Raw genomic sequence first — 24,541 nt, forward strand, 5'->3', positions numbered from 1 at the left:
AAACTAGACCTCACGAAAATTGAGGTCAACAGGGAGTTCTATAGAAAGCTTATATTGAATAAAAATGATGGTGTATTGCAAGATCTGATTGATTAGGGTTTGAGTTTTTTGTACCTCTTATATTATTTCCCCTTTTATGTCCGCAATAATACTTTTCGTACTTTTTTTTTTCCTAATGCATTATAGTTAATCTTGTTTCCGCACTCCTAACACTGCCGTTGCCGGTCCCAAGCCCGGATGAGAAAAGTGGAGGGTTGCGTTAGGTAGTTAACAGCCAGCGTAAAACTTGTCGAAAAAATCATGACATGAATCCTTTTGATCATTGTGTAAGTGCTAGGGCGTCCCCTGGAAGCGACACGCTGTATAGCCTGAATACAGTGAAAAGTGTGCAAGGGCCGCTACACCGGCGCCCGGGTGTAGTGTTAAATAAGCAAGGGTTCCCACATTACGGGCGAATGCGGGTAAAGAAGTTAGTCCATGAAACTAATGAAACTAATATTAGGATAGGATCTTGGAATATAGGCACTCTCAATGGTAAATTAATAGAATTAGTTGATATTATGATTCATAGAAAAATTAATATCTTATGTATTCAAGAAACTAAGTGGGTGGGAGAAAAGGCTAAGGAGATTGATAATTTAGGTTTTAAACTTTGGTATTCTGGTAAGAGTCGCACTAGAAATGGTGTAGGTGTAATTATAGATAAGAGTTTGAAAGATAATGTTGTAAAAATTAATAGAGTTGGTGATAGAATTATAGCCCTTAAGATTATCATTGATACTAAGATTTTTAATATTATAAGTGTTTATGCTCCTCAAGTAGGTTTAGATTTAGAGTCTAAAGATAAATTTTGGAATGACTTAGAAGACTTAATACAAATGATACCTCTTGAAGAAAGAATTTTTATTGGAGGAGATTTAACTGGACATGTCGGTAGAGTGGTAGAAGATTTCAAAAATATTCATGGTGGCTACGGTTTTGGAGTAACTAATGAAGAAGGTAAAGTTATTTTAGATTTTGCTTTAGCGTTTGATTTTGTTATTACTAATACTTTATTCAAGAAAAGGGATGAACATCTTATTACGTATAAGAGTGGATCTAATAAAACACAAATTGATTATTTTCTTATGAGAAGAAGAGATCTTCGTGATTGTATAGATTGTAAAGTCATTCCAACAACAAATTGTCATGCAAGCTCTAAAACTTGAGAAATTTTGTGTACGTAAGACGTACGCAGTGCAACATATGTCATGGAGGTTATTCAGAGGGTATTGAGGGGTTATATCTGTGTTATACCCCCTGTAAGCTCTATGTAACTTATATGTACCTTCTAGTAAGTGTCGCACTTTTGTTTTCATATATTTATAAGTTACAGAGAGTTTACAGGAGGTATAATTTAGATATAACCACCCAATACCTTTTAAATAACCTTTCTTACGTACGCTGCATACATCTTTAAGCACAAAATTTTCTCCTAAAACCGGCTAGGTACACTTTAGTAAATATCCAGTTAGCAAGGGGCAATTCTACACAAAAATACGGGGGCTCTGGATAGTTTGCTTCCAGGAATCCACTTCCGCGTCTTCCCAACTCTTACCTTCAGCGCAGAGTAGTTGATGGTAATGGCCGTCTGGTAAATTGTCTGATACTGCTTTTTTCTTCTTCTTGGTTTATTTTTGTTTGTTTTAAATCTGTAGAAGAATCCGTTCCTAACCTAATCTCTCTTTTCTGTCAATATCTCAAAAAATACATAAACATAATAGGTTTCTGGAGATTTGAGTTGATTATTTAGGGAGATTTGGCTATGTGATTCTAGTTTAAGGATTCTATCGGCAACGGCATCTTTAATGAGATATCCTCACTGTAGAAAACCATATTCCGAACGTTTTCTTTTCGTTTTAATATGAAAACAATTCAATAGGGAATATAAAGAAATGTGTTTACTGGAAATGCATTTTTACCAATATTATGATTTGTTGGTATATGTGCTGCAATATCTATAAGTTTGCTTATTTTCTGATTGAAGATCTGGGTTTTGATAGTAGCAGGGCAACTAAACGACTCCATTTTTGTTATTATAGTCTTATTTTCATTTGCATTTCTTATCATTTTACCACCTATGATGTATGATACTGATTGTTTAGTAAACTCTTATAGCAGTTTCTCATGATCATAAAGGGGATATTCAGAAGGTATGAAAGATGGAATCCTGTGCACCCAACAATAGGTTTGTTTTGGGGCGTGGGGGTTGGCATTGGCTGTGGCATTGGATGGGGTCCTGGGTTTGGTCCTGAGGTTATTGGCTACGTTGGTGCTGGCTGTGGTATAGGCTTTAGTGTTGGTGTCACTGTTGCTGGGATTGGGATTGGCCTTCCAGTGAATGGAGTTGAGCAAATCCCACACAATGGTAAATTTTTGCTTTATTTGTTCATGCTTTAAATCATGAGAGATTATGCATTGACTTAGATGCCCTTGAATTTTCTCTGATTTTGTCCACGTTTAAACACTTGATATTATTTGTTGAGTTTTTTATTCTGAGAAGAAACTTGAGCTAGAGAGATTAATTTGCTCTTTTTAGTCTCTGTTTATGAAAGGGTTGCTTTATGTTTCATCTCTTTAGAATGAAATTCATACATTGAGAAGTGATTTCTTATGTTTTCTTGGTTTATCTTGCATCCTTCTGCTAATCTTTTTCTCTTACGAAGCTCAGGATTATATCAGATTCATTTGAATTCTTAAATTTCTAAAGATATCATATGCATTCCATTCAGTGGAAGTGGTTTTAATTTTAAACTGAAAAGATGAATGATATACTTGAAGCACAAATTAGATAGACTAAAAATATGGACAATGAGAATAGAAAGGTTGAGCTACTAAATCACAAGTAGTTTTCTTTTTGAACTTTTTGAAGGAAATAAATTATTTTTGCAAGTTTTGTAGTGTAATTTTACATAAAAGTTTGGGGTGCAATTTATATATAATAGTAGTTATGGATAGAATAAAGTCGTCTTAGATGGTTTGGTCATATTAAACGTCGACCATTAGATGATCCGATTAGGAGAGTAGATGTTTTAAATTCGACTTGTGTTAAGAAAGGCAGAGGTAGACCTAGGAAGACTTGGGCTTATTGTATTAAAAATGATCTTAATTTACTAGAACTAAATGAAAATATGACACTAAATAGGACGCAATGGAGAAAAAGGATTCATGTAGCCGACCCCACGTAGTGGGATTAAGGCTTTGTTGTTGTTGTTGTTGTTTCCGCACTCCTGTGATGTAAGACATTTGATTTCTCAGTTGTTTATTTTGTGAATTTCGCTCCCTAGATGCCTTCTCTGTGCTTAGATTTCATATGTTGATATGTTAATTTTCTTGCCTTAATTTACTTCTACTTTGACCCGATAGAAAATTATAATTCCTTGTGATTTAGGACTTCTGACGATTGTCTAGAAGAACAAGTTTAACACAGAATAGTCTAGTGTAATAGTCCTAGCGAAGAAGTTTTTTATTTCCAACTTCCAATCTATTGATGCATTAGGGTCGTGGAGCCCCCCAAGTATGATCATGATGATTGTCTTATTTCGGAAAGAGCTTTAGTAAGATATTTCCTATGATGTAGTAACAAATATTTCTATTTCAAAATTCTTCAATCTCAGTTCATCTTGAGATGAGCGCTACTCCTTTTAGTATATCAAAAATATCATTATTGCAGTATTATTTAGCTAATCTCGACAACTTTATTATAGCAAATTTGACATTGCAAGTCATCCATCTTTCGCCTAGCTATGAAGTTTTTCATTTCCAACTTCCAATCTATTGATGCATCAGACCCTCAAATATGGGAATATCGAATTTGATCCTTTGATTATGATCATGATGATTGTCTGTGGAACGATTTCAACCAACTAAAAGGTCACTATGTGGGGGTGGGAGGGGCTATCTTATGCTGTTCTTGTTTTTAGTGAGGAGGATTTTGATCAAGAATTTTTGCTTCGAGCATGACATTGGTAAGTCAAGATAGGAGGTCTCTCAGCCCATGCAGGATCGATGGGCTGTGTAGAGTTGCCTAAATTCTCAAGTAACTTCTTAAGCAACCTTGAATCAGTACTAATAGAAGCTGGAAGATTTTCTGATATGATAACTGATCCACTAATATATCTGCCCTATTTACACCTATTTGTGCAAATGAGTTTTTAGTTCATTGTTTGAATGTGGCCATTTCAGTCTCTATCCTGTTGGTGTTTTGCTTAAATTCAGTTACTAAAGTGCTATTTTATCATAAAAAATCAGGATACTAGTGATTTGCTCTTTAAATTGATCATTTTGGACAATATACTCCTTGCAAATAGTTGTGTTGTTGCATGCAAGCGCAATCTGACATGATATCTATATGCTATGCAAAAAGGTTTACTTTAAACAGTCATTAAATCATGTCAATACAAAAATAATCATTTTTCTTTCACTTGGAATAGTTTAATTCTTTTTAAATATATGGAGATTAATTCAGTTTGAGATCACATAGTAGTTAGCAGGAGAATTTTAGTGGTAGGAAAAATTTAAAAAAAATTAATATTAAAAAATGGAAAATTAAAAATAGAAATTGTAAAATGGGCAAATTCGTCTGCCACGGGGCAATTTATTATTCTCTATTCGATTATTTTTATTGCCTTCTTCCTTCCCCACTCATCGAAACAAGCTTGAACAAGTTCACCGGTGGGCTTCGACTTCAAACAAATTGTTCTGGTTCTTGTGAATCTAACAGCAAGCAAAGAGTTCTCAAGGGTGGAGAAAGGCATTGGAGATGGAGTCAAGACGGTTAAAAATGGAGTTTTGAGGAAGAAGGTGATTATACAGCAAGCAAAGAGTTCTCAGTGCCACATGGCAGATTCAAGAAGGGGAGGAAGAGCAGCCACATGTCACAGTCATCACGTGGCACACAACTTTGCCCATTTTACAAATTTTATTTTTAGTCTGCCATTTTTTAATTTTAATTTTTTAAAAAATTCTTATTTGAAAGTTTTCTTTAGTGGAATTGGTTCACTTCCATGTAAATGACACCTAGTAAGTTGCTGCACTATGTCTCGAATAATTTTTGTGGAGATTAACTAATTAGTTGTTCATACAAAGTTAAATATGCACTTATCCTACATCAACACTGATTATACTTTATCATAATAGAGTGAAACATTGAAGAACTGTGATTTAGGTGCAAGGAGAAGGTCTCTCTATAGTTGTGAATGTGAATGGTCGGTGGTATGTGACAAGGGAACAACAGTCAGCTGTGTACAGAGAGTAGTGATTGAAGCGTTCGGGCATGTTGCCGGCGTGGTGAGTGGTAGGTTATGACAAGCAAAAGTGCACACATGCTGTAGTAGATTGTGTACAGGAGTAGAGAGAAATGCAAGCAAATTCAATAAAGAGATGATTTTATAGGAGGGGCGCTCTAAGGAATTCTGTTAATTGAAGAAGTTTGCTTAGGGGATTGATTTTATGGTGAACATGAGGTATCAAGGTCATAATATGTGAAGAACACATGCTTCAGGTGCTATTCATGGTAGTCATTAGATTATGGATCAATTTTCATGTGAGTAGATTAATAGGTTGGCAACCAAACACTTATGAGAGGTCACATGATCAAGAGCACTACAATATTTGATTTGCAAACTTATGGTGCAGATAAAGGCTCATGATGCAATGAATTTGCAAATAGATGAGCACTAATGCTAAAATTGGTGAAGGAGCATTACTTGCACACAACTTGTTAGCCACAAGTAATTTGCATTCATTTAATCAACAACAATATTAATATTCAATTTTTCTTCATGGATCTTTTTTATAGAATTAGAGTTACATTGATCAGTGTAAAAATTTAATTGTAAACCTAATCCCATCTAATTCCAATAGATGTTGAAATTTAAATCTACCTTTTATCAAAAAAGAAGATAGAAACCTAATAAAATAATTAAAATAAAAAAAATAAAGGAAATTCTGTCATAGTGAAATGGGCTTAAAAGGCTTGAAAATGAGTTTGATTCATATATTTTTAACCTAGTTTAACTTATTGTAGTTGACCTATGGCCACTTAGGCTTTTGTGGATTGATTTGATAATTTTGAGGGTTTATACTGCATCAAAATCTCTAGAATGCTTATCCAATTGATCGTTTCAAATTCATTAGTTCATCTTTGTTGCTCATATCTAAACAGTGCTTGGATTTTCATAGTTTTATATTTTCTATGATCATGATCATATAATCGTAGTATTGTCATTAGCCTTCTTCTAACTATTTGGGTTTGGGCTTTTATGATTGGTAAAGTGCTTAATTGGCATTCTTTTGTTTAGTTTTGCCAGAGTTAACTCTTATTTAAAAATGTTTGCTCAAAACCCTAGTTTTATTACTTTATGTGTCTTTTTTTTTCCTTTTACGTAAATGCAGTATTCTCTTTTTGATAGAGTGTTTTGATGAATTAATTTTAATACAGGTTCATCCATGTGGCCAGTATCGTAAAAATACGATCATTGGGATTCTCCAGGCAGAACATGACTTTGCCCCTTTGTTTCGTATCCTACGTTGGTTCAAAAAAAATAAATTAAAACTATTCTTTGATTTTCCTAAGTCAGTTTGCATTGATGGGTTGATATATTTGGTTTCCTTGCTTATTCAAGTTATTGTTTAATATATATGTTGGCTATCTCAGTCATGCTTTGTGCTTCTTATCTTCAACCTTCTTCACTAGCTATTCATCGGCTTGATCGTCTTGTTTCGGGTCTACTTATTTTTGCTCGAAGTGCTGACAAAGCGGAGCAGTTTCGGCAACAGGTAACAAGGTTTGATTTGCATTTTAAGTTTGTTGATATTTTTTATTTATTTTTTATGAAATGATTAATGATACTTTATTGCTAATAATTAAAATATATGCATAATGGAAAGCCCCTAATCCTGTTTCAATGCAAAGATTAAACTTTGAACTGTGATGCCTAAGTTTCATGAGTATATATTTAACTAGCCATACGTGCCCAAAATGCACATAATTGGGTTAGGCTATGAATGGCCTTAGTCAAATAAATTACAATTCCAAATAGACTTAAATTTAAAAATACTTTCGGCATGTATGACACAACTCTTAATTTTGGTTTTTTTTTTTATTATGGATCTTTTTTTTGCTTTTATTTTGTTTGGTTTGTGTTTTTTGTATCGTTCTTGGAGAGCATGACTGGTGGTGAAAAGAGGTGAAAAACCAATGAGTACTGCAGTTGGAATGGAAAAACAGTAATGTTGAGTAGAAAAACCTGGAGATGAATGGGTTGGAGAGGACGAAACCGAATGTGGAAGCTTCAGGTTGGGTTGAAAAGGGGTTCTTGCACCACTTGAATGGTTCACTCAATTAAGATACAATGCACCACTTGAAAGAGCATACAACACTCCAATCTTAGAGACAATAGCAATTTTATTCTCAGATTTTATTCCATTCTGAAACTACTCCTTTACAAGTCCAAACCACTATTTATATGCAAGAGAAAAACCCAAACTCTTGGATAACCAACCCATAAATACAATGGTTTAAAAAAAAAAACCCATAAATACAACGGTCGAACCAGGTGAAGGGAAAAGAGCCCTACCGAAGGTCCAATTGTTGGGCCTGGACTTGACTACCGGATTGGGAAAACCCGACACTCCAGTGTCAGTTTGATTTGAATTAAAAATGTTTGTCGGACGTAGTTGTTTTTTAAGAATATTGAAAACATGTAAAGGTTATTTTACATATTTTAAATAACAAGTTAATCTGTTTTTAAAGATTAAAAATAAAATAGGTGAAAAGTACACTAATATATGTTTCTAAAAATAAAATTGAAAATAAATAAAAATGAAAATATAATTGATCCGAAATAGGCCCTAAAATAAACATGAAATAGGAAGTCAAAATGGTGTATTATGTTCTTATTTGATTTGCATAACCAGTTTGATTCAGCAATTGTTCTTATCATGTTTTATGATTTCAGTTAAACTTTTATTTTTGACTTATTATTTACTTGAGTTAAATTGGTCCCGCTTATAATTTTGTTCTTGTTTCTAGGAGTATTGAGTAAAATCATTTTCTATTTTAAAAAGAATGTCTCATAATTTTTATAGTCCTGAATAAAATTTAAATCAGATATCCAATGTTTTTGCTACTTGGGAGCAATTTTGGTAAGGATTAATTATTGAGTAATTAGGCTACCATTAAATTTTAAGAAATTTGAATAATAATGAATGTGTTGGCTAAGTTTTTCTTACTTCGTAAAGTTTCAAGTGATTCTGTAATAGTATTACAAAATATTTATAATTTTCAAATTGTGTATGAAGATTTTAATATTCAATACATGTTTTTGAAAGATCTGAATGTAATATTAAAAAAATATAGAAATATGATAGACTTTATTTATGGAATGAAATGTGTTGTTTTACTATTTTGATACTCAACATAAAGTAAAGTTGAACACAATTTTGATTTACCTGTGTTTGTGATAAAAGAAATAAGAGTAAAAGAAATGAATTAAACAAATTATCGAAGATGACTCCTGAAATTTTTATACTAAGAAGTCAAATACTTCTTCAGTTTTTTATAATTAGTAATTTTTATAATTGTTTAATACATTGAAAGTCCTTGTATGGAAATGTTTTTGTGCGTGTTATATGATAGACGACTCAGTGGAAACTATGAAAACAATTGAAGGACTTGTTAAGAATTAATCAATACCGAGTCAAATAAACACCTTCTTTTTGGAGGAACTTGATAAGCTTAAGCGTAAGCTTTCTAAGCTTACAAGTTAAATGAGAAGCATAGGCTTGTAAGTTTTCAAACACATTAAGCTTCTTCCTGATCTTAATCTAATAGTCAGCAATTCCAACACAAGTTAACAGAACTTTGAAGCACGAATTTTAGTACACTGCTTATTATTTTATTGCATTCATTTTTAGGGACATTTACATACATAACACACAATTCTTATGTATTTGCACCTAAACATTCATATTTGCATATATAACACTCAAATCAGTAACATCACTACTTTTTTAAAAGTGAAATACACCTTTTCATGCGTAGGTTTGTGACTCCATAGTGTTATAAATGTAAATATCAAACTTTGGGTGTTTGATATGTAAATACATAAGAATTATGCGTTATGTATGTAAATTTTGCTTATGTTTATTATCTTGGTGTTTACACTTTTGACATGGTCAGTGCTTTAACACATCCTGAAGTAGTTGCTTTGATATAGATTGATGCTGGCTTACTCAATAAAGAGTACATTGCGAGGGTCATTGGGATTTTCCCTGAAGAAGAGGTATTTAAAAGTTTCTCAATTCTACACTTTTATCAATCACTTTCATTTGACAAATATGATAAACTTTTCGCCCTTTTCCTAGTTGGATCATTTTTATTTATCATACCTTTCAGTGCTTTTCACATCCAATAATGCTTTTTACAAGTTATCATTTCTTGTACGAAAGGCAATGAATAGATTTTTTTTTTATAAATATATTTGCATAAACCCAATATCTTTTCCTAGGCGTCGCTAATGGTAATTGACAGGAATCTAATTGGTCCATCAAAATGAAAAACTTGGAGAGGAACTGCACTTTTGTTTGATAGTTTTCAGGAAATAGTCTCAAGTACCTCTTGTAGGGGGAACAATTTTACTTTGCTTGAAAGGAAAAAGCCCCAATAACAACACAGCAAGCCTTTATTCCACTAAGTGGGGTTGGCTACATGAATCTTTTTTCTCCATTGTGTCCTTTTGAGTCACATATTTTCATTTAATTCTAATAAATTAGGAGCATATTTTATAAAACATGCCCAAGTCTTTTTTGGTTTGCTTGTACCTTTCATAACATAAGTCGAATCTAAAATATTTACTCTCCTAACTAGATAATCAAATGGTCGACGTTTAATGTACCCAAGCCATCTAAGACGACTCTCGCTAAACTTGTCTGCCACATTAGCTACACCAACCCTTTCATGGATAAATTCATTTTGTATTTTATTTTTAAGTGTAAAAAGCCACTCATCCACTTAAGCATTCTCATCTTGGCAACACTTAGTTTAGTTTTATGCTTTTCTTTTATAGGCCAACATTTTACGCGATGAAGCATTACAGGTCTCACCAACATCTTATAAAAATTTCCTTTAGGTCTAAGCGATACTTTTCTATCACACAATAGGCCCTATGCATTCCTTCATTTCAACAATCCAACTTGAATTATACTAATAACATTCCCATCTATATCACCATCACATTGAACAATAGATCCAAGATATCTAAAATGATAACTTTTTTTAATAGTTTTATTACCCATTGTTAAAACTCTACCGCTAGATCTACCACTACTAAAATTCCGTTCGATGTATTTTGTTTTTGATTTATACAAACGAAGGGGCTTTTAAAACCTAAAGTTGACCTCTATAATTCAAGTTTCATGTGAACTTAGGATATCATCAGTGAAAAGCATACACCGAGGTACATCCTTTTGTAAATGTCCAATAAGAGCATCCATAACTAAAGCAAAAAGATATTGTTTTAAAGCTGATCCCTGATGTAATCGAACTGAAATGGAAAAATACTTGGTCAATCATCCTTCTGTTCGAACACAAGTAGAACACTAATATACATATCTATAATGACTTGAATAAAAGTCATATCAACTCCTTTTTTCTTAAGAACCATCGAAAAAACTTCTCTTAGAACCCTATTATAAGCTTTTCTAAATTAACAAAAATCATACATAGATCCTCCTTAGTTTCTTTGTACTTGTCTATTAAACCTCTCAATAAATGTATAATTTTCATAGTAGACTTGCTCGACATAAATTCAAGCTGATTTTGTGAAATCTTTGTTCACATCTTAATCTGTATATAATTTCTCTCTTCCATAATTTTAATGTATAACACACTAAATTAATTCCTTATAATTTGCACACTCTTTTGCATTTCCTTTATTCTTAAAAATATGGACCAAAATACTTTTTCTCCACTTCTCAAACATAATTTAGGTTTTTAAATAATATTAAGAAGTTTAATAAGCCAAAAAATTCTCAAATTTTTTAAATATTTTTATATTTCTATTGGGATACTGTCAGGTCTCACTGATTTTTCACCCTTAATTTTTCTTTAAATCCTCATTAACTTCCTTTTTACTAATGTGATTGTAAATATAAAAAAATTAATTATTATTAATGATATTGAGATCAATAAGGGGAACTATATTTTCAAAAATTTCATTGAAAAGTTTATCTAAATATCTCACCCAATATTGAATATCCTCAGCCAAAAAAAATAATTTTTTATTTTTATCTTTTATACACTTGAACCAAATCTTTACTTTTCTTCTCTTTTTTTTGACTAGTTTACATTTATCTTTCACACAATTTAATATCTAATCTATTTTAAAGATTAACAAAATCATAATTCTTAGCATTAGAAATTGTTCACTTAAACTTCCTATGGGGCACTTTATATTGTTTTCGAATTATCTAAACTTTTACATTTAAACCATTTTTTAGAACAAAATATATTATATTTTATCTTTTCTTGCATATTATTATTTCACCACCAATTATTTTTATTCGTAAAACCTTTTTCTTTTTTATTCTCCAAGTACATATTTTGTCATTTGTTTAATAGTGATACTTTATCCCACATAACATTAACTTATTCATGAACATCCAAAATCTTAAAATTTTGAAGTTTACTCATAAAAATAATTGTCTTTTTTAAGTGCCCAAATCTGATTCTATGATAATATTTCATTATATTTTCTTATCTTTCAATCATTCATCTTAAGATCCAAAACTAATAATTGATGTTGAGTGCTTAAATTTTTACTTGAAACTTATTATGATCATTATAATCTTTACATTCTCTTTTTCTTATTAGAAACTAATCAATTTGTTTTATTTGATCCATTCTTATAAATGATAATATGCTCATATGTTTTCTTAAATAAAATATTTGTAATAACAAACTTATAAGCTATAGCAAAATCCAATATGACTATCTTCTTCATTCCAAAGCTGTAGTCATGATGAATATTTCTAAAGTTTTCTACCACTCAACCAACATGTCCGTTTAAATCTCCTTCATTAAAAATTATTTTATTATGAGATCATTTAAATTATTTCATCCAAGTCAATCTAAAATTTTTCTTTTAAATATATATCTAAACCTATTTGAGCATAAACACTTATAACATTAAATATCTTAATATCAACAATAATATTTAGGGCTATAATTTTATCTCTGATTCCATTATTTTTTATAACATTATCTTTTAAACTCTTATATATGATTACACCGACACTATTTCTAATACGATTCCTATTTGAATACCCAATTTTAAAATCTAAACTATCAATGTCCTCAGCTATTGCTCAAACCCATTTAGTTTCTTGAATCTATAAGATATTTTTCTATGGACCATAATATCTATTAATTTCTTTAATTTACTTGTGAGATTACCATTATTTTAAAATTTTATCCTAATATTAGTTTCATGGACTAACTTCTTTGCCTATATCCGTCCATAATGTGGGAATCCTTATTTACACCCGGGCTCTATAGTAGCGGCCTTGCATACTTTTCACTGTATTCAAGTCATACAATGTATCGCTTCCAAAGGACGCCTCAATATTTACACAATGATTTAAAATAATTCTGGTCATAGTTTTTCGACGAAAAATTTATGCTAGTTATCATCTACTACCTTACTCAACCCTCGACTTTTCGCAATCCAGGGTTTAGGACACGCCAATGAATAGGCCAAGTCGTGAGCTTACCTAAAATTAGAAGGTGAGGAAAAAATTAGGAAGTTGCACAAATTTGTGTTTTCCTTGACGATAGAAAAGCCATGCTGCAGGAAAGTAATCTGGCTTACTTTGAATGTGTAACCCATTCACATAATCCTAATATAAAGAATAATGGCGGTGAAAAATTTTCAATAATTTGAATTGCTTTGTGACACTGAAATGGGCCCATTCCGTCATTTGCTGTATGTTCTCCTTCTATGATCTAGGATGAGTAATAAGTTTTGAGAGCTGTATTAATAATAAAGCAGTGGGCTATTTTGTGGGTTCTTCGATGCTATAAAGTTAAAAGAATCAAGGGTTTGCCTTGCTTTTGTGGATCCCACTCAAAATAATTTGGGTTTTTTTTTTTAAACATTGCATTTTGCTCCCTCCAGTCATAAGAAAGGAGGTCAGATTCAAATTGGGCTCTTGGAGAGCATTAAAGGTTCATTGATTTGGTGTATAGCTAGGAGGTATACATGAATTTTAATGCCATCCAAAGCTCTTTCAAGTTCATCAGAACCCTTGGGTCATGTATGAATCAACTCCAATAAGGAGGCTTCTATTGGTTCATTGACTGGCTTAGTAACCAAACTATCGACACTTGAAACTTGTTCTATTATCTCATGTTAGATCTAGCCTCATGATCATTTGAGTTAGCAATAAGGATTTTAGAGGGATTCTTGTCATGTTTCCTTTTCTTATTATATATGTGTAGTGAATTGTAATGCTTTAGAGGACACAAAATAAAAATCCTTCTCAAAATGTTCACATGATATCAGAGCTTTGAGAAACTTATATTGTTCGTGAGGCTGTAACCCTGTTCCGCCTGTGCTTGGTGATTGTTATTGTCATTCAAATAAAAATCTAACAAAGAGCGGCGAACCAAACTTCATCGTCACAATCAACGACAAAGGATCCATAGAAATCCTCGTCATTGTCATTTGCTGTGTAATAACATTAAAAAAATAAAATAAAATAAAAAAGGGTGCCGGAAGTTAGAGGAGTTGCACCCACTCATAAGAATCATAACACATGATCTTTCGCACTTCCACTTATTTGAAACAGATGGGCGAGCAAGAGGAAGAGCAGAAAGATCATGAGTGAGAATCTCTGTCGTGCCCTAGTCTAGGAAGGAAGTCGAAGGAGAAGAAGAAAAATGTAGGAGGGATTGAGCGACTTATCTGTGAGTGAAGGAGGTCGAAGGAGAAGGGAAGAAGCCATGCAGCCTTCTTATGTAGAGGAAGCTGTGACGGAAGGCAGAACTCTGCGTGCAGAGGAAGAGGAGGAATGAGATGCGTGCATTGCTTTGAGTAGAGCCACGCGACCGAAGCCATGAAGGAGGAACGACATCGTGCGCACTTTGTTGGGTTGCGCCGTGACCGAAGGAGAAGGGAAGTGGAGCTCTCGCTATATCGTGCGTGAAGTTAGGGTTGTCGAGCCGTGCATAGGAGAAGAGGAAGGAGATTGAGGGAGGAAGAGCAACATTTTTCTGGTTCAAGCAACTACTAAAAGCAAAAGTTGTAGAAGATATCGTTTTGTGGGAAGGTGGAGCTTTGAGCGTGCGAATAGGGTAAATGACTAGGTGAGGTGTGTGTAATAAATGTTTAATTAAAAGTTTATGAAGTAATATAAAAATATATATATTTATATGTGATTGTTTAATGCAATGTCAAATTGAATCAGGATCCTAATATAAAGATTTTCGGCTTGGAAGAAGTTGATGATGTGTGCAAGCTGTATGAGATCGATCCAAGTAAATATGTAATTGAGTTTTTTTAAGGTATTTTAATTAAAAGCGTTTTATAACTGTTGACCTCACTTTTGGTGGAGGTCTGGTCTTTCCTTTTTGATAGTTTAGGTTCTAGACGTAGGACTTTCCCGTCGACTATTCCTAGAAAACTAGCAAAGGAGCCATCCCCATTAGAAATTCTGAGCTTTTTTTCGCTCGACTTGACGTTCCGCATGATAGTTTTGATCTCTAGCACTTAGTAGGTGGGGCTACTGTGAGGGAGCTCAAGGAGAATCCCTATAGGACTGTTGGCCTTAGGATTGACTGTACCCGTTGATTTGGCGCCGTCGCACTCTGCACCGTCATGTTTAATTGAGCTCACATTGAAATTTTGACAAGATTCGGGTCGCGACGCATTTTAGTCCTGATCGTCGACGAGGTTGCCTAAACGACTTCGTTGACGAAACGAACTGCGCCGACGCGTCCGGAACGTCGATTTTGCTTAGGGGGACGTTCGTTTCACTACGACGACGTGTTTGGGGAAAGATATGCAATTAAATATTAATTATAATAATAAATGATATATTATTATTATTATAATTAAAATTAATAACTTATAATCCCTTAAACCTAAATCTATCTCCTCCCCCCCTTTTTTCTATTTCTCGATCCCGTGGGCCTCAGCCCTAATTCAGCTCGTTCGGTTGGCTAGCCCGCTCTTTCCTGTGCCGTTGGAGTCTCGTTCTCGCGCTCGCCTCGTGCACGCGAGGCGATCCCTCAGACGACCCATCCCCTTATCATTGCCGTGAATCTTATTTCCTGTGAGGATCTCATCCTCTGCCTCTCTCGAGCCGGCCGTATGGTGCATCTGCTCTCCTCGTTTCCTCGAGCCGTTTACGATCTTTCGATCACTCCTCCTTCTCCCGTCTATATTAAGCTCTACTTAGAGCATTTCAGTGGGCCAAAAAATCTCTGAGAGAGGGAAAACTCTGTCAAATTTCTTTCTCACTTTCTTCGTTAGTTCCTAGTGCTTAGGTTGGTTTCCTCTTGCTGTTAGAGAGGAGTTTAGGCTGTGAAGTATTTTTCTGAAATTTTTTTACTTTGGTTCTGCATTAAGGAGGTACCTTCTCCCCCCGTGCCTTGCTTCTTTTTGGTTTTCCTGTTGTGGATGATATAGCATGCTAGGGTGATATTGCACCTATATTTTTGAAATATTTATTACTCAAGCATCTAGAAATGGAAATGTGAGCATGCTCTAGGGGCCAGTTATGGTTATTTGTTTGAATCGATAAAAAGCAGAGCATATTATTAGTTGCTTTCCCCTTTTCTGCTTGAAATATTTGGAAGTAATATAGATGTAGCCTTGAAATGAGATTTGCTCCTCTGGAATACATGTTGGAATGCACTGGAAAGCTTTTTGTTACTATCACTCTTGCTTAAAATGAATGCTAGAGAGTTCGCTTTACTTTTTATACATGTATATGGCTCGGTTTAGCTCTTGTGGCTTTCCCTTACTTGAAATGCATGCTATGAGAAAATTTATTTAATTTGGAAAGCTCTGTAATTTGTTTTGAGGGCTTGGTTTAGCTCCTCGTGAGGCATCTTCCCTGCTCAAATATCTGTTGGAAATTGTTTCATGCTTGGAATAGTTAGGTTGGTGGCCCAAATATATTCTCTATGGTGTTGGTTTTATTTAAGATGTATATTGACTCCATATCTTGATGTTTCAAAGGCATGCGGGTTGTTTCTTGGCTTTGGATGGCTAGGTTTTACCTTAAGGTGGCTGGAGTTTTAATTTCTGCTGAGACTTGGCTTTTGGTTTTTGATGAAGCTTTGCCCTAACTGCTCAAACTTTACTTCTGGGCCTTGAAGGGTTCAGTTTCTCTTTGTTTGGGGGTTCAATTTGCTGGCCTTAGCTCCTATCCGAGAGCCTGTTTTTGGTGTTTGTTTCTGCTCCGCTCAAGAGCTGTGGGAGGGTGCGGTTTTATTTGCTTTAACCCCTGCTAGGGGCTCGGTTTTGGCATTTTATGATCATTTTTGGCTTAAAAGCGCGTACTGTGAAGAAGTTTATTTTGATTTGGAAGAGTTCCATAGCTATTCTTGTTTGAAACATGTGGTAGCCCTATATTTTGATATTCTGAGGGATTGAAGATGTTTCTAGCCTTTATTGTGGCCTGGGTTTGAGCCTTAGCTGCGGCTCAGTTTTACTTTGGTTGGGAGCTCTGTTTTGTCTCGTTCTGCCCCTACCCGAGAGGTAGTTTGGGTGTGGTTTTACTGGCTTTAGTTCCTACCCGAGAGTCTATGTTTGTGCTTTATATTTGTCCCTACTAGAAAGGCTTGGTGGTTGTCCTGAGCTGCTTCCTATCCCTACTCGTGAGACATACTGAAGGCTCTTTAATTGGATTTAGTCCTTCTTGTTGGACTTGAACTACTTGGATGATTGTTGGTGGATTAAATTAGTCATCTCAAAATGATGGTTATGTTTTGCACTCTCTTATGTATATCAAAGGTCCTCATGTAATTGATTTGGGTTGCCTTGACCGTGAGCCTCTTTTGGCCTTGTTTCTTACCTTGGCCGTGAGCTTTAGCAGCCGCTCCTCGCTGCCCTGAGTTGTGAGCCTTAGCAGCTCCCCTCCTTTCCTTGATTGCCTAAACCGTGTGTCTTAGTAGTTGCCTTCCTTGTGGGTTGCTTTGGCCGAGAGCCTTAGATGCTGTTCATCTCTTTGTTGAGCCTGTCCGTGAGCATTTATGTGGTTTTAGTCGGATGATTTCATGCTTATTTGATATAAGGAGCTTTTAATTAAGTCTGAAATTGGATGGCTTTAATGTTGGCATGATTTTGGAAGTATAAGTAGCTGTCGTCCCTGAGTTACTTTCCTTTTGTTCAAGTTGTGAAGTTTGAAAGACTTTGAAATTTTATTTCGGGAGAGCATATGGTTGATATTAATTGAATTTATAAAGGCTGTTTCGAGAGTTTGACATTGTAGTTGTGATATCATTTGATCGCAGGCTTGGATTTGTGTGGATGGGTAGTCAGTGGTGGAGCTACATATACAGTTGTCACATTGACTTGGGCCCGCATTGCCATTTGAAAAGGATACCCTTCTTGGGTTGATCCACTTATAAAATTTGAGAAATGATATCCTTTCGGATTGATTCAAGGATCTTGGGGTCTCCTTTTTCAGATCTTTTCGTCATGAGTTTTGAGGGCTGATTCATCAGGGCTGATTCATCCCTGATTCATCCTCTTTCCTTTCGATGTTTTAGGTGGATCAGTGCCTCCTCTCTCTCTCACCTCATTTTTATTCATTTTTTCCTTGCTTCTTGGTTTGGTTTTCGATGCTTATGTCCGATGCATAAGCTTCCACGTATAGCCTTTTGCTACACGTGAAACCATCAAGCAAGGTCGCAAGTAGCGGTGATGACAAAGGCACACCGGTGATAGAGTAGAATGATGTTCCATCCTACGACTTCGGGACACCCCCCCACGGACCCGGTGAACTGTAGGATGTCATATCATTCACCGACATAAGACTAGCAGGTGTTGACTCGTACCTTCTTAGGTTGTTGGTTGTCTTACGCCCGACATAGTGATCGACTCGTGGACAACTACACTTTTCAAAATTGATAAAAACAAATTTGACAAGAAAAAATACACCTTTTTCTAAACAAAAATATATTTTTCGCTACAAACAAAATTGATACAACCCTCTTTTGTATGCCTGAAATCTATGTGCATGCTAAAAATATAAATTTAAATACATTTTAAACATTAGTTGTCCACCTGTTGATTACCTGTTTGGGCTATGGAGTACCCTCCTAAGTTAGGTTCGATAGGACACCCTTCTAGTTGAGTGGCGGGCTTTATACATCCAGATGACCGAGTAGCCTTCGACGACCCTTGAGTACAAACATATATGTGAGCCTAGCCCCGACCCGAGTGCTTGTGGTCCCCTCTTTTCAGACTTTTTCATATGTTTTATTGAAATTTTTGGACAAAACACTCGTGATCTTTTCTCCGAGATTTTCCCGAGGTTTTTGATGATTTTTTTGAATTGTTACCTAGTCATTTTCTCGAGCTTTCTTCATGGATTATTCGTTGATTTTTCTCGAGTTTTTCATCGTGGGTCATTTACCGTCCTTTCTCGGGTTTTCTGGGTGACGTTTCTTTTCTTCCTTGCTCTTGTTTATATAATGCATTTCAGCATGTTTCCTCAATTTTTGTTATTTGTACCTGTTGCATCAACTACATCTAAGGAACAGCGGATCCCCCAGGTATGCAGGTTTGCTTTATATTTACAGCATGTTACTTTCTTGTAATCACTTTCTTGCTGCACCGTCTAATTTTTCTTTACACCGCATGTTGTATTGTTCTCTTTACTGCATATTCTACTGCTTGTCCAGTGCTACATACTCTACTGTCATTCTATACACTGTACAACTTCAACCTGTTCCCCTAGAATGTTTAAAGAACTACAACCATAGGGCCGCTTGATTTGACATTATAACCTGACACCCTAGAAAACTTAAACTCGTCACGACAAGGAACTTGGAGCTAGTGCGGTGGGTAGCACAGCCATCTTCAGCAGCAGAACATGTCTTCCCCAGCTAAACCATTCATTCCTTAGAATTAAACAATAATTCATAGGATTTTGAGGTTGTTTGCCGAATGCAACATAAATCTTCAACTTTTCTTTAGGCGTTTGTACGGCTCTACTGTACATTCTAAGCCCTAACTCATCTTAGGATTCCGAGGTTGTCGTCCGTCACGATCTAAATCCTCATATCTTTCAGGCTATTTGTGTGATCACTTCACACGAATGTTAGCCATAAGTAAATAAAATTGACATGATAAAACACTTAAATATTTCTTCCTCAAAATTGAAACCAAGCCATAGGGTAGACTGGGAAGTCACCGAGGTTCTCCTTCGGATCTGTGGCATCCCCTAGTTCTTCTTCCTAGTTCCCCCTAGTTCTTCTTCTTTTGGATTCTATAATAAATGTTCCAAGTTTGAACCATTCCCCTTTGCACACCTCTTTGTCCGGTTTTGTTGAAAAGCCCTATCCTTTTGACCTCTTTGAAGGTAATATTTTATGATTTTTATCGAGAGTATTTTTAGGTGACTACGATTGTCTAAGATGTAATTAACTATAGGGGCTTGCCCTTATAGGAAGCTTTTCCGAACTCAGCTTAAAATAAACTCTATTTAATTTTTTATATTAAATAGGAGAATTTATCTGCAAATAAAACGGTTTCGCAGACCAAACGGATGTCATATCTTTCTTAGTTTATTTGATCGAGCTTCACCCTCAAGTCTTGTGTTTATCCTTTGAGATAGATTCATGATTTGAGGTAAAACGCTCTTTCATTTAAACTATAAAAAATATGGGGTCAGTTTAATTTTCATATTTTTCTAAACTTAAATGTATATGTAAATTAAACGTCCTTCCGAAGCGGACGAGGGGATTTCGATTCCGGCGACCGACAGCTTTCTACGACAACTCTCCCAACTTTTTTTTTAGTGCCGACAATAACATTGAAAATTTATCTGCACAAACTGGTACTGCTCCAATTGAACCTAATGGGTACTCATCTCTCTGCAAGCATACCGACATTCTTGATTAGGGGTGTAAACGAACCAAACACGAACGAACATAACTCGAGTTTGTTTTCGGTTCTTTTGAAATTTAATTTGTTTGAAATAGACTCGTATTTGAAATTGTTCGTGAAACACTGTTCATGTTCAGTTCGATTTGTTAGAAATTAGTTCGAAATGTTTGAAATTTTTCAATTTTGTTTATATTATTTGAATTGTTAAATAGACAAAAAATTAATTATTCATTCTCAAATTATCAAAACTAATAAACAACATTTGAAACTGAATTAGAAATTCAACAAAACATCCCTTGATCATTAATCATTCCATCCAAATATTGAAGCACGTACATTAATGAGCTCACATCCACAACACGTCATCCCAACATTGATATATTAAAGTGGCACTACCGCAATATCTTCAATGGAGCATTTACATGCATATTACCCACTTCTTCTGTATTTACATATCTAACATCTAAACTTTATATTTTATACTCATATACCAACATGCAAATCATATATGTTTTGACATTAAAAGTTAAAATACATCTACATCCATAACATTAACATTGATGGAAGGAATAAAAAAGTTCTTAAGAAAATGCCATTAAGATAAAAGCTCGAAGTACAGCTTATAATTAAACTGAGATATATCCCTGCAGCCTGCAAAAATGCATGCGAAAATAAAATTATCACTTTGAAATGTCACTGAAGTCTGAAGCAGTATGTGTAAGATAGATGATTACTAAGCGGTCTGGCTTGCCAGACAGTTATCAAAACCACTAGAATAGAATAATATTCTTAATTTTAAGGCACTTTATTTGATGTAAAAATAACTAAATTTTTTTACCATACATGGTCATATTTTACCTCTTCTTATCAATAATTTTAAAGCTGTTAAAATTCAATAATGAACTTATGAGGAAAAAAAAAAGGTAAACTTCATTTTATTTATATTATTAAATCTTTTAATTTAGACATGGGTATTATATAAAAGAATTTAATTTTATGGCAAGAGTTAGAACATTGAGGCATTAAAGGATGAAGAGATAGAGTTATTTTAAATCCAATTCAGGAACTAAGCCATGTGCACATCAATGCCATGTTCTCCTTATCCCAAATAGAGAGATGTGCTAAGATAGAAGAAAGAACGAGAACCCACCCAGATCATATCAAACTACTGTGACTGACAAAGAAACCACACAGGACTGAAAGCTACCCCTCCTTCCTAATTTTCTTAAAATAACTCTACTCATAGTTATTAGTTTGAAGAAGAAAGCCAAATTATGAGCTCGTTGTGTGGTAGATGGAGCCATTCATGAGTGAACTCAACAGAAGTTCTGTTACGTAACCACAATAGCTCTGCCCTTTATTCACCAAATCAAAGCTATCAGCCAACATAACTCCAGCAGCCAAATCATTGCAAACATGAATGTTATCTAGAAGTCCATAACAAATAAGAATGAATTAAAAAAAAACATTCAAATAACACTTTATATCGCTAAAATATTTACTAACAATCACAATTCTGTGAAGCACAATTATTGACTAAATCAATTGCTTTAAAACACTACACATAAAAGCTTTTTTATTAATACACAAGTTTCAAGACGTTCCTTAAGTTTTATGGATTGCTTGAGCTCTTGTGATGAAGTTTCGATTTAAAAAACCAAAGTAATATGCATGTGCTGACCTCTTTTTTGAGGTAATTACTCTTTTTCTTAGGATCCTAGGATCTAGCTCTAGAGATTCTATTGACTATCCCTATTGACTATTTTAGAAAACTAGAGCTTGAACCCATCCCTTTAGAAATTCCAACCACTTCTCGATTCTCTTATGGTGTCTCACCTGGGTGTTCTCAAACTATCGTCCTATGGTCGAGTGGTTAAGGGCTATCATGTGGAGACTCAGGGAGAAGTTTCCAATAGGATCTCAAGCCTTAGGAAAACCTCTTCAGGACTTTATCATCACACACACACAAAATACACAAAATACACAAAATTCACTAAATTGCACTAGATCGAATTTAAATTGAGTTTAAAGGATGAGTGAAAATGCAAACTTCTCCGGACGACCTCCGACGACAAAATGGACCGCGCCAACGCGTCCAGGACACCAATTTAGAAGAATGGAGATCTATTTGAGCTCCGAAATCTTATGGGTGATATTTTGGTTACTTCGGATAATGGTACGCACCATATCAATTTGTTAGCCGGTTCCCTTCCGAGAACTAGATACAGAGGCATAACTAAATTGGGTTGACCCTCACTTTTTCCGCGCCCTGGTGGTTTTGGGTTTTTTTAATTTTTATATGTAGTCTTTTTTTTTTTAATTTTTGTGTGTGTTGTAATGTATGGGTTGGATGCCTATTTGGGATCCCTATTTGTGGGCCCACTCATACAACCTATCTGTATCATTTTCTTTTTAATATATTAGCCCTTGGGTTTTTTTTTTAAATATATACATATACACATATATAGATGTATATATATATATGTATATATATAGATAGATAGATAAATATATATATGTATGTATATGTTGGCACTATTTATATAAATTTACATTCTCGCTTTACTAGGGCTTCACCTCTACTAAGGCATTTTTCGCTCTATTTTTAAAAAGTTTTGTCGAGCTGCTCCCGATCGCGGTTCGTTGAGCTTCGTCTTCTCTTTCGCGAGCTTTGACGACGTTGATTTCGCACTCGTAGACGACGACGGACGTCCTCTGCTTCCGTCGTCTGCTTTTGCGTGTCGCTTTGCTCCTTCTGCTTCCCATCGTCTTCGTGCCGCTCACGCGGGTCTTGCGGTCAAGTTGCAATAGTAGGCAACAATTTTCTCTTCACTAATATAAGAATTTGATAGCGCTATTAGAAGATTTAAATTTCAGCAATGGCGCCCAAAAACTTGACCGCGACTTTATATATATGTTTGATTTGATAAAGATGTATAAATATAATATTCAATAATGTTAATCTATAAATATAATATTCAATAATGTTAAAGTCAAATTTTTCAACGCAAGTATACGTATCGCTCAAGTAATATAGGGCTTTAATGGAGTCATAGATATCGATCTCACAGGGAGAAGTGAAAACTACGGACTAAGATTTTATAAAAAGCAATACTTCAATTACAACAATGAAGTTGAATTTGTTTATCTATCACTAATAGACAATTGAGATAAATATGTAATTTTATCTATAAAATAACTAAATATGCTAATGAAGATACGATTGTGATATTCAATATATAAGAAAGTATCATTCTCCTTGTGAAGAAATTATAGTGAAATGGATAAAATGAATTAGTTCAAATTATATTGTGCCAAATAGGAGCATACCTATTCTTTACCCTTTGGTCCAGACATAAAGAACATTGGCTAATCTTATGCTTGGTTACTGATTCTGCGGCTAAGCTGGGAGGATGATAATATTATTTCCCTATTTATTTGCACCCAAATTCTAAGGGCTTTGACCTCCATGAATCTTGGATGTAATCTTCACTTTATTTGTAAAACTCAACATATTTTAACAAATTAATTGACCAGATTGAAAGTAAATTAAGATCGAAGTGAAAAGATCATCACAATTTCTTAAACATTTTCATGGCTTTACCAATTCAAATCATCATTTCATAAATCTCGAGACAAGGAGAAAGACAGAGAAAACTACTCAATTCTCATGGGGAAAATGCAATAAAACTCGGAATTCATATATAAACACAAAGTCATACAAACTACAACTAATAAATAAACTTATCTCTAATTTCTCCCCAAGAAAATTCCTCGAAGTTCCTCTGAATCTCTTTCTTTCTTTACAGCACACAGAACTCCTCTTTGAAATGGGAAGGAGGAAGGAATCTCTCACTTTCCCTCCACTCTTACAATCTCTCGAAGAATTCCTCACAATTTTCATACTCTAATAGAACCTTTCTAACCTCCAGGAACTCTAGAGCTCTCTCTACCTCCTCTAGACTCTCTTATTTTCGGCCAAAATCTTCCTTTTAATGATGTGGATGAGTTTTCCCAAGAGTTGCTTAAGCACCCCTTCAAAATCCGGCCTTATCCAATGCACAAGTACACTTAACCGTCGCTTTCGCCGTCGGCGGCCTCGATGGCGTCCTCGGCGGGCTTCTGGAGAATTTTGTCCTGTAGCCTCAGGAAAAGCTCGCCGTCGGCGCTCTAGTTCAAATCTCCACATTTTGGTCTTTTTCACTCCAAATTCGCTCCTTTTTACATATTTTTGCTCCATTGACCCTAATTTATCATTCTTGCAACAAAACATTAAAAATACATTTTTTTAAAGTGCAATATCATCAAAAATAGTATAAAATATATATGAAAATCTCAACATATTTTTCTTTGGTCAAAATCCCCCAAACTTAACT

The 24,541-nt window shown here is 34.6% G+C and overlaps 1 protein-coding gene across 3 annotated transcripts in view; it reads left to right on the top strand.

The window, feature by feature from the left end:
* Positions 1-24,541, top strand: part of LOC110019691 (RNA pseudouridine synthase 7) — a 204,187-nt gene that overhangs the window by 121,248 nt on the left and 58,398 nt on the right. For all 3 annotated transcript variants that reach the window (XR_002293476.1, XM_020717470.1, XM_020717472.1), the window contains exons 6-8: positions 6,482-6,560; positions 6,737-6,819; positions 9,261-9,326. Coding sequence is in view for 2 of the 3 variants with exons in the window: in XM_020717470.1 (XP_020573129.1) it covers positions 6,482-6,560; positions 6,737-6,819; positions 9,261-9,326 (228 nt within the window). In the remaining variant the exon portion in view is untranslated. The remainder of the gene's footprint in view (positions 1-6,481; positions 6,561-6,736; positions 6,820-9,260; positions 9,327-24,541) is intronic.

This window comes from Phalaenopsis equestris, unplaced genomic scaffold (assembly GCF_001263595.1).
Source record: "Phalaenopsis equestris unplaced genomic scaffold, ASM126359v1 Scaffold000070, whole genome shotgun sequence".
NCBI lineage: Eukaryota > Viridiplantae > Streptophyta > Magnoliopsida > Asparagales > Orchidaceae > Phalaenopsis > Phalaenopsis equestris.